Source organism: Petromyzon marinus, chromosome 52 (assembly GCF_048934315.1).
Source record: "Petromyzon marinus isolate PM22_M1 ecotype Great Lakes invasive population chromosome 52, UKy_Petmar_22M1.pri1.0, whole genome shotgun sequence".
NCBI lineage: Eukaryota > Metazoa > Chordata > Hyperoartia > Petromyzontiformes > Petromyzontidae > Petromyzon > Petromyzon marinus.
The window spans coordinates 9621899-9633161 of NC_133718.1; the positions used below are offsets into that span (position 1 = coordinate 9621899).

Genomic DNA, 11263 nt, shown 5'->3' on the forward strand with positions numbered 1-11263 from the left:
CGCACATGGGGCGCGCGCTCCCTTCACTAGGAGGCAGCGAGAGAGGCAGCCTTCAAAAAGCTCGGATAAACAACACCCAGCTAAAGCAGCGTGTCTCCTTGCTGCTGCTGTTGTGTTCGTTACGTAAGGGAACCGGCCGGCTTGGCTTCACCACCACCGCCGCCGCCAACAACAACCACCACCACCACCACCTTCAGTCGCGCGCTTCTCCTGCGAGGTTTCAAAGCTCCTGGGGGGCCTCTTTGCGGGCTCGCTCGCTCGCGCCATCGTCCATGGCCGTGTCGCGGGGAGACGTCGTCTACCAGAAGGGGCAGGTGATGGACAAGTCGCGCCCGCTCCTCCTCTCCCATACCCCCTCCTCTTTGTGCTCCACGCGTCCACTGCTATACGAGGGCCTCTGCACACCCCGTGGGGTTTATTAACTTGACCATACTTCACCTCGCCTGCTCAGTGTGGGTTGGTGAGAGTGGGTGGCGTCAGTAGAGTCGTGGCTGTCGGATACACTTCTTCTGTATGCTGTGCACCGCGAAGCAGAATGAAGACGTTGTTATTGACGTTATGTTGTTGACGTTATGTTATTGACGTTATGTTATTAACGTTATGTTATTGACGTTATGTTGTTGACGTTATGTTATTGACGTTATGTTGTTGACGTTATGTTATTGACGTTATGTTGTTGACGTTATGTTGTTGTGTTATTGACGTTATGTTGTGTTATTGACGTTATGCTATTGACGTTATGTTGTTGACGTTATGTTATTGACGTTATGTTGTTGACGTTATGTTATTGACGTTATGTTGTGTTATTGACGTTATGTTATTGACGTTATGTGATTGACGTTATGTTGTTGTGTTATTGACGTTATGTTGTTGTGTTATTGACGTTATGTTGTTGACGATATGTTCGCACGGTACGCGTGTACAGCGCTGTCTGCGCGTGCACGGTTGGGCTTACGTGCATTGTACAGTGACACTACAGTGCGGTGTGAATGAAGTCAACAGTGCACTACTTTGTGGCGAATCAACAGCGGTGGTCATATGCGAGTCACCGCTCGCCGCCCTCGAAATGAAGAATTTCTACCACTGGCTCGGTATATTATTTCCTCTTGCTATCAGTTTCGACGGTGTACTTGCATTCAATTAACCTGCAAATTGCGTGTGTGTCAGCACTGTACGGAACTCGAGCCTTCACTCGCCCGCATTCACAGACCCGCTCTGGTACCAGCGTGGTGAAGTATGGTCAAAACAAGCGCCGCACTGCGCCGCGCCCTGGTACTGCAGTGGACGGACGTCACTTCTCTCGCACAGCGCTCCGGGTGTCGGGGAACGCCGTGGGTCTCGCCGCGTGCTGAGCGTGCCGCGTGCTGAGCGTGCCACGTGCTGAGCGTGCCACGTGCTGAGCGTGTGGCACGTGCTGAGCGTGTGCCGCGTGCCGAGCGTGTGCCGCGTGCCGAGCGTGTGCCGCGTGCTGAGCGTGCCACGTGGTGAGCGTGCCGCGTGCTGAGCGTGCCGCGTGCTGAGCGTGGCACGCGCCGCACGCCGCACGTGGCACGCTCAGCACGTGCCGCGTGCTGAGCGTGGCACGTGCTGAGCGTGTGGCACGTGCTGAGCGTGCCGCGTGCTGAGCGTGCCGCGTGCTGAGCGTGCCGCGTGCTGAGCGTCGCACGTGCTGCGTGTTGAGCGTAGCACGTGCTGAGCGTGCCGCGTGCGGTCGATGTAGACTCAAAAGGGTCGTGGTGGTGATGGTGGTGGTGGTTGTGTGTCCCGTGTAGAGTGACGATTCTGACATTTGGCACGACGCAGCGCTCATCAAGGCGTATGACAAAGCCGTCACGTCCTTCAAGGTGAGTGTCTCCGACTTTGGATGTGAGCTCAACCGGTCCTGGGCCTCCCCTAGGTTGACTCAGCCACAAATGAGGACCAGGCGCGGTGTGTAAACATCGCCACTGTGGAGACAGGCGGCCGGGCGTGGTGCTGGCCACCCACCCCCTCGTGTGCTATGCCGGCCTTCATAGGTGCTCGCTAACAGCACTTGCCCCAACAGTCTGTTAAGGCTATAAGGGGGGGGTCTTTGTCTTTGTATCGCTTGTCTGTGTGTACTTGTGCACTTCGTATCTCTGTGTGCGTGTACATGGTTATATTTACACCTTGAGACACAACACCTGTTGCAAGGGATACCCGGGAAAGCCCGACAATATAACACACTTCGTGTGTCACGTGCACCACCAGTGGTTACAAAACGAATTTCTTTACGGCTACATTTTTGTTCTCCTTCCCCCACACCTCCGATTAGCATGATTGGCTACGTACGATGCGAAATAAATTCAACATGCGCACACCTTCGAGTACTGTGTTATCATTCGATGGTAAGCGCCTTGCTCAAGTTGATTTGACTGTTTTTGTCTAAACGAACTTCCTCACCAGGCGGCGGAGAACGTGCACAGTGATACGTGCGCAGGTTGGAAACATGTCAGCCACAAATATGAATGGGGAAAATGGGCACACAGTGGTTTGACAGCATTGTTGCTAACTTAATAAGGCTGCATGATGCCTAGACTAGTTATAATAAATGGCACTCGACACTGTGCCATAGCAAAGTGACGTAGGATTTCTAAGAGCGCGCTTTTTTGAGTCGATGAGCCATTTTAAATGTCATGTAATGGCGTACATTCATACGCAGCGGGAATTGCTTCTAAATCCTCAAAATTATCCCAGAAAGTCACTCAAATTTGGTCGCTTGGTAAACCCCCAAAAATGCCTCTAAATCGAGCAACAAAATTGCTGAGTTGGCAACACTGTACGAGCCGTTCCAAAGTAGTACGTGTATGTACAGAAGCAGGTCTAGAAACCCGGTCCTACACGTCTTAGAGCAGGGGTGGGTTACCTACGGCCCGTGACTTCGTCAGTGTATATGGCCGTGGCCACACGAAACCCAACCAACCTCAACTAACCGACCGTGTTCTTTCAGACAGCGCTCAAAAATGGCACCGCACTTGCGAGAGCCCCAAGACCTACGGGGAGACAAAGTCCGTGAACAAGCGGGCGAAGACACGGAGACGGCACAAGAGGAGCAGCGTGTCGCCCTCCGACAAGGTAAATATCTTGATTTAAAGCTTTCGTGACTGCAGTAATTCATATTCTTAGTTTTTTCGGTAAAGTCACGTTGAAGAGAAACAACAAAATAACAAAATATATATAAAACAATAAAAAATTCTCACGACGTTTCGACCATAACTCAAACGGTCATCATCAGGTGTGTCGGTTTGCATAAATTTATTTTGAAAACGGCATACTTATTTATTTATTTATAAAGAAAATATCGTTTGCGTCACGCGCAACGATTGGCAGTTTGCCCAGGACTAGTCCATCTATTTTTTGAAAAGAGGAGGGGGGAGACGAAATTTGTTTTTATGTATGCTGTCTGAAAGCCACTGTAAGCGTGAACAATCAATCAAGAACTGAAATGATTTATCAAATCTTTCCAATGATTGCTAAGATAGAATCCATCTTCTCGGTTGAAATTGTCTCTGTGCTTGTATATGTGGATAGCCTCATGAACGAATCTCTCATGGAAGCCAGATGGCTTACAAAGAACCTCCGTCTTGGAAAAGTCAATGGCATGTGAGCCTACTGAATTAGAACAATGATCTGCTACGGCCGAGGTGTTGGTCCTACCGTGTTTAAGGTCTGCTTTATGTTCACGAATGCGGTCCGAGATATGGCGTTTGGTTTCTCCAATGTAACTACTACCACAGAGGCAACTTAGTTTGTAGACACCAGGGTATTGTATGTCCGGAATCACATCTTTTACAGACGGAACCAGATCACGGATTTTATGTAATGTGTTGAAACGGACCTGGATCTTGTGTTTATTCAAGATTTTGGAGATCTTTTTTTGTGATCCCAGCAATGTAGGGTAAAGTGATGGTTTTGAAAGGCTCCTCAAGAGGGTTCTTCTTCATGGTTTGAGTGATAGCTTTGCGGATTGTATAGTCGGAGTAACCATTAGCCCTAATAGCTTGGTGTACGTGCTTGAGTTCACTGCTTATGTGTTCCTGGTCGGATATGCATTGAGCTCTATGATACAGAGTCTTGATGAGAGAATTCTTCTGTGATGGATGGTGGTGGGAATCCGGTTTCAGATAAGCATCCGTATGGGTAGCTTTCCTGTAGACAGAGTGGCTCATTGAACCATCAGGTCTCTTTTTAATTAGGACATCCAAAAAAGGTATCTTGCCATCTATTTCGACTTCCATGGTAAATCTGATGGCTGGGTGTATGGAATTGATGTGGTCGAAGAATTGGTCTAGAGCAGGCCGGCCATGTGGCCAGATGACAAAAGTGTCATCCACGTACCTCTTCCATAAGGTTGGGCGCAGAGTGGCAGTCTGGATGGCGTCAGTCTCAAATTTCTCCATGAAAATGTTAGCTATAACTGGAGAAAGGGGGGAGCCCATTGGGGTGCCCTCAGTTTGTTTGTAGAAAGTTCCATTCCAAGTGAAGTATGTATTGGTTAAACAGTGTCTCACCAGGGGGGGTACCTCAGTGTTTAGTCCTTGATGAACCAAGTCTTCAATGATTGCAATGGTGTCAGGTACAGGAACCTTGGTGAATAAGGAAACTACATCAAAACTGACAAGCAGGTCGTCTGGGGACAGGGAAATACCCTTGATTGTTGATACCAGGTGAGTAGAATTTTGTACCGCAGAGGTGGTCTTTCCAGTGAAAGGACGCAGGATTTCAGACAAAAAACGAGCTAGTTTGTAGGTGGGGGAGCTAATAGTAGAGACTATGGGACGAAGAGGTGTATCAACTTTATGTATTTTTGGTAAGCCGTATAATCTTGGTGGCCTGGCAGCAGAAGGTTTCAACGAAAACTGTTTAGATTGATCAATTAATGCGGTTGAATCAGAAATTATTTTGTTGGTTTGTGTGACGAGGCTGTTGGTGGGATCTCTTTTTATTTTTGTATAACTACCATCGTCGAGTAATTCTTTAATTTTGTTGTTGTATTCTATTTTATCCATGATGACAGTAGCATTGCCTTTGTCAGCTGAGAGAACTACAATATCATTCCTCTTTTTTAATTTATATAATTCAAAACGCTCATCTTTGCTGAGGTTGCTAGCTGGCATCTTAGCGTTTTTGAGGGTTGCAGCGATTTCAGATCTTGCTACGTCTGCAGCGATGTGAACCAGGCCCCTGAGAGCAACGTCTACTTGGGCAATTATATCATTAACTGGTATGTGTTTAGGTGTGACTGCAAAGTTTAGACCTTTAGCTAAAACGGATTTCAGACCATCGGAAATAGAACTGTTACTGCGATTAATTACGACTTTATTAACGTCTAACTTTTTGGTGTGTGGGTCCGGTCTTTTGTTGAAGAGGAGGTTAAATTTGGAAATCAGGTTTTCCTTACATTTGGTCGACATAGTAGCAGCTGAAGAGGCAGTCATATTGTCTACATGTTCCCAATCCGATGTGGACATTATTGCCGTCAATGATAAGTGTGATTTGTAGAGTGTCTTGTCTAACTGATCTAGTTCTGTGCGTATAAGTCTGATTTTTTCTGAGATAAGAGCTAAGCTAGTTTTGAAAAGAATTCGTTTCGCATTAGAAGAAGTTACAGTAGCAGAGGTGAGTGTAAATGCGATTGGTATTACCCCAGAGTCGCGGCATCTCTTCAGGAAGGTGAGAGACTCGATCAGCTCAGCTTTCTTATCCCGGAGTTTGTTGAAGGATCTTAAAGTTATGTGAAAACCCTCCCCGTAGAGGCGATTAAATTTTGATTTAAAGCTTTCGTGACTGCAGTAATTCATATTCTTAGTTTTTTCGGTAAAGTCACGTTGAAGAGAAACAACAAAATAACAAAATATATATAAAACAATAAAAAATTCTCACGACGTTTCGACCATAACTCAAACGGTCATCATCAGGTGTGTCGGTTTGCATAAATGTATTTTGAAAACGGCATATTTATTTATTTATATATATATAAAAAAAACGTTTGCGTCACGCGCAACGATTGGCAGTTTGCCCAGGACTAGTCCATCTATTTTTTGAAAAGAGGAGGGGGGAGACGAAATTTGTTTTTATGTATGCTGTCTGAAAGCCACTGTAAGCGTGAACAATCAATCAAGAACTGAAATGATTTATCAAATCTTTCCAATGATTGCTAAGATAGAATCCATCTTCTCGGTTGAAATTGTCTCTGTGCTTGTATATGTGGATAGCCTCATGAACGAATCTCTCATGGAAGCCAGATGGCTTACAAAGAACCTCCGTCTTGGAAAAGTCAATGGCATGTGAGCCTACTGAATTAGAACAATGATCTGCTACGGCCGAGGTGTTGGTCCTACCGTGTTTAAGGTCTGCTTTATGTTCACGAATGCGGTCCGAGATATGGCGTTTGGTTTCTCCAATGTAACTACTACCACAGAGGCAACTTAGTTTGTAGACACCAGGGTATTGTATGTCCGGAATCACATCTTTTACAGACGGAACCAGATCACGGATTTTATGTAATGTGTTGAAACGGACCTGGATCTTGTGTTTATTCAAGATTTTGGAGATCTTTTTTGTGATCCCAGCAATGTAGGGTAAAGTGATGGTTTTGAAAGGCTCCTCAAGAGGGTTCTTCTTCATGGTTTGAGTGATAGCTTTGCGGATTGTATAGTCGGAGTAACCATTAGCCCTAAGAGCTTGGTGTACGTGCTTGAGTTCACTGCTTATGTGTTTCGTCTCCCCCCTCCTCTTTTCAAAAAATAGATGGACTAGTCCTGGGCAAACTGCCAATCGTTGCGCATGACGCAAACGTTATTTTTTTTATATATATAAATAAATATGCCGTTTTCAAAATAAATTTATGCAAACCGACACACCTGATGATGACCGTTTGAGTTATGGTCGAAACGTCGTGAGAATTTTTTATTGTTTTATATATATTTTGTTATTTTTGTTGTTTCTCTTCAACGTGACTTTACCGAAAAAACTAAGAATATGAATTACTGCAGTCACGAAAGCTTTAAATCAAAATTTAATTAAAACCGTTGAAAAAGGGACGAATTGTTAAGCTTCTAAATAATTATTGTACATTTGCATGTAACACTCTAAAAATAATTCCTGCATAGTAAATGCAACTTAAAATAAAGTAACATATAAAGAAATAAATCCGTTTTGTTTTCGTTACCTTGAGTCCTGATGCTGGCTTGGTTGTGTAGGCGAATTTAATGGTTAATTAAAAGATAGTGACGCAAGCGAGTGTGGTGAAGGGCACCTTTCAGGAAACTTTTCTTGAAATCTTTCTGGAGAGATTGGTCGGGTTGGCTCTGGCTCTCTTTCAACATTCATGAAAAACCTATCAAGGGAAACTTGGACAGAGGCCATATTATTTTGTTCATATATCTTTAAATACAGTGGAAACTCAACCCATCACTGCCAACTCTAGAGACATTGGTGAATCTATATAAGTTAAAGCTTTCGTGACTGCAGTAATTCATATTATTAGCTCTTTCGGTAAAGTCACGTTGAAGGAAAACAATAAAATATATATAAAACAATAAAAATTATCACGACGTTTCGACCATAACGCAAACGGTCATCATCAGGTGTGAAAAACCAACGGCAAGAAACATTTGGCGTGTTGCATTTATTTATTTTTAAACGGTGCATTTATTCATTTATTTAATCAATAGTTCACGCTTACGGTGGCTTTCAGACAGCATGCATTAATTTTTCGTCTCCCCCCTCCTCTTTTCAGAACATAGATGGACTCGTCCTTTTAAACAAACTGTCAAATCGCTATCCGTGGCGCTAACGTTTTTTTAAATAAATACAAACACCGTTTGAAAATAAATAAATGCAAACCGCCACTTCTTTCAAATGTTTCTTGCCGTTGGTTTTCACACCTGATGATGACCGTTTGCGTTATGGTCGAAACGTCGTGAGAATTTTTATTGTTTTATATATTTTTTATTGTTTTATTGTTTCCCTTCAACGTGACTTTACCGAAAGAGCTAAGAATATGAATCAGAATCAGAAAGGGTTTTATTCGCCATGAAAGTTCACACCGACACGGAATTTACTTTGGCAGGATGGTGCATACATTCAACATATAGGAATCTAAAATCTTAAATAAGTTTTAAACAAGTCTAACTGTAATAATAAGGGTTAAAAGTCTAACTAACACCAAGGGGCTGAAGTATATAAAATTGAATAAATATCGAATATAAAATAGCTTTAAGATATAATTCAAAAATAAAAAATACAAATAGGTTAACATAGTTAATATCGGAAAGGTGTCATTATGTAGATAAAATGTAGAATCTACATGAGTTAGGATTTTGAACCTCAAAAATAGTCAAGCCAGCTTCAAAATACCGGAAATCTTTTTCTCAGTGACGTCAGCTTAATCTGTAAACTCTTCTGCCTCCAGTTACATGAGATCCTCATTGGTCCTATCTTGTGAATGAACTTTATCGGCCTCAATCTCCTGCTCAATTTGCTTTCCCAATCCAACGATTTTTGTCAATGACTGTGGACATTGTTTCCTCAACCCCCCTGAAATAATTCACATATTGAGAGCAAAGCTTTTTCCAAACACCATTCATGTTTGTCTGCTGCACCTCATTCCAAGGCCCTGGAATGAGGGGACTGCCCGCATACAACAACAGCAGCCACTATAAATTAGCCAGGCAGGTGCTTTCTTTTGGTGGGCAGAGTGATGGCAATGCCACAACTCTTCGTGGCAACCCTGTAGGTTCAGCCACCCGTGCACTTGCTTTGGTCAGGAGGTACAGATACACGAAGTGAGACATATCGACAGAGACACACAGACACGGACACGGAGCTGCCAGGCGCGGTTCGTCCTCCCTAGGCGCGTTGGGGCGCTGCCCCAACTAGCTGGAGAAGATGAAATAATTTCTCAAATAAAAAAAAATACTTTTATATGAGTCTATTTATTTTGATTTAAAGCTTTCGTGACTGCAGTAATTCATATTCTTAGCTCTTTCGGTAAAGTAACGTTGAAGGGAAACAATAAAATAAATATTGTTTTATATATTTGATTGTTTCCCTTCAACATGACTTTACCGAAAGAGCTAAGAATATAAATCGTCTTGTGTTTAAAAATATGATTGTTTCAACGTGAATTGCTTAATGAAGGTAACATTTTAAATTCGCATTTGAAACCGCTGCATAGCCAGTGTGATTTGTGCCTCGGGGAGGTCTCGGGGCGGCTGTGAAGGCGTCTGAGTGAGAGGTTTTCCACTTCAGTCGTTGCCATTCGCTTCTGATTTCAGCCACTGCGTTTGACACCCATTCAGGGCGGTGCATAAGACGCACGTGGCTGCAGTGAGACGATGTCACAGCGCTCGGTGGCACTGCGAAAATATTTAATAGAGCAGCAGGTCACGGTTTTTGGCAGTGTCAAAGGGTTGTTGTTGTAGTGTGGACTTGAGAGGGTAATGGGGACAGCATTTGAGTGTTTTGTTATTTTGTGTCGTATTGTTTATAAATGCCCACCGTTGCGAGATAGGACAGTTCAAGAAGTACTTTCAACGGGCGTGCCGATAACATGACGAGGTTTTCTTCGTGAGAACGCCACCGTTACAGGCGTCACGACAGCCCCACCTCGTGGACATGTCACGAGCCGCCTCTAGCAGGTGCACAAACACAAGAACAACAACAACCGCCATTCGCCACTAAGTGGCGGTGACGTCAACACGACGCTTGTGCCAGGTCATGTGCACCTTGAGGCCATGGGGCACGAACACAGACACACAAACGTGGAGACGCAGCGATTTAATGGATGAACGAGCTTTCTAAATCTCGTTTCAATGGTCACTTTTATTCAATAAACTATGTTCAATGAGTTTAACACGTAGGCTTTCGCGACCCATATTATCCATAATAAAGGTTTTGTTTTGGGTCGCGTAAATATCAATGCGTCGTGAAACCCGCACAAGTTGTGCATATTCCCAGTTGTTTTCTCCAGTCGTGCATCCTCCCTCACGCACTTAGCCAGCTCGTTGTAGGCAACTTTTATTTTACACTCGAATTAATCTGGAGCTGTGCCCTCTACCAGAAGAAACTCGACTCCCAGAGACCACTCTCGGTTGATGGTGGTGAAGAAGCCAAGGCTGTCGATCCCTTACGTAATTAATACTGCAACAACAACAAGGAGACACGTGAGATGGTTGTCATTGGTGGTTATTGGCAGTGGAAGGCCGCGTGTCTTGCTGCCTCAGAGAGAAGAGAAAGGCGCTGGAATGCGACGAGAAAAAAACTGCCCTGCAACTTCAAACTCGCAAACGATTGTCACCAGCGGCCATCTTACGTGAGGGAAGCGTCGCCCCTTGTGAACGGGAAATCCGGCGATGACGTCTTCAACACGCCCCTCCACCTCCCCCCGTTTGCCCCCCCCCCACCGTTATCCTCCCCGCTACCGCTAGGGGCGCTGCGCGAGATGCCGCGCGAGGCTAAATAAATAAATAAGTTCGCGGCTCGGCCTGAGGCGTCATTGATCCAATTTGGGGGGCGGGGTCAGCACGTCACATCCGGCGATGACGTCGCTATCGTCACAGGCTTAATACACACGTGACGCTCACACGCGAGTCTCACACCTGACCTGGCTTCGCGTTGGTAACGTCGTGGCAAGATGCTGCTCCTGCATGTAGTCATACCGTTTGTCGCGTTGCTCTTGATTCACTTTTCCAGATTGGTTGACTACAAAGGAGGAGGCAGTGTCAACTACCCGACTCCATTGGTCACAAAGCCCAATATAGACCCCTTGCCATGCATTGTGTCACAGCAGCTCATGGCCGTTGCGATAGTGATGATGGCTGTGATCCAGATATTCCTGTGGCGACGTTGGAGCTGTAACCTATCCAACACCCAGCGTTACAGCACCATGCTGTGCGAGGAAAACGTGAAGCTGCGTCAAAGAAGACGCACGGTGGAAGACGACAACGCATTCCTTAGGTTCAGGGAGGCGGAGACGCGTAAAGACAATGAGGCGTTGCGTCTAGAGATACTGCTTCGGGATAACGCAATGGTGCTGAATCAACAGATGCTGTGTGAACAGAACTGGCTCGTAAAGAAGGAGAATCAATGGCTGCGTCACGAGAACGAGAAGCTGATTCGTGCCGCAGCCGCCCACGCCGCCACGGCCAACGTCTCCGCCAATGCTGCCGACGCTCCCACCGCCGCGAACGCCGACACCGATGACGCCACCACCGCCGCTATCACGACTAACGAGGAGACC

General features: G+C 45.3%; 1 protein-coding gene across 1 annotated transcript in view; it reads left to right on the plus strand.

Moving 5' to 3' along the window:
* The window catches only part of LOC142931326 (uncharacterized), a 57140-nt gene extending 46118 nt beyond the window's left edge, over positions 1–11022 (plus strand). Inside the window, exons 8-11 of the mRNA XM_076075215.1 lie at positions 129–314; positions 1773–1844; positions 2973–3093; positions 10717–11022. Of these exons, the coding sequence (XP_075931330.1) occupies positions 129–314; positions 1773–1844; positions 2973–3093; positions 10717–10784 (447 nt within the window). The 3' untranslated portion in view covers positions 10785–11022. The remainder of the gene's footprint in view (positions 1–128; positions 315–1772; positions 1845–2972; positions 3094–10716) is intronic.
* The last annotated feature ends 241 nt before the right edge of the window (positions 11023–11263 follow it).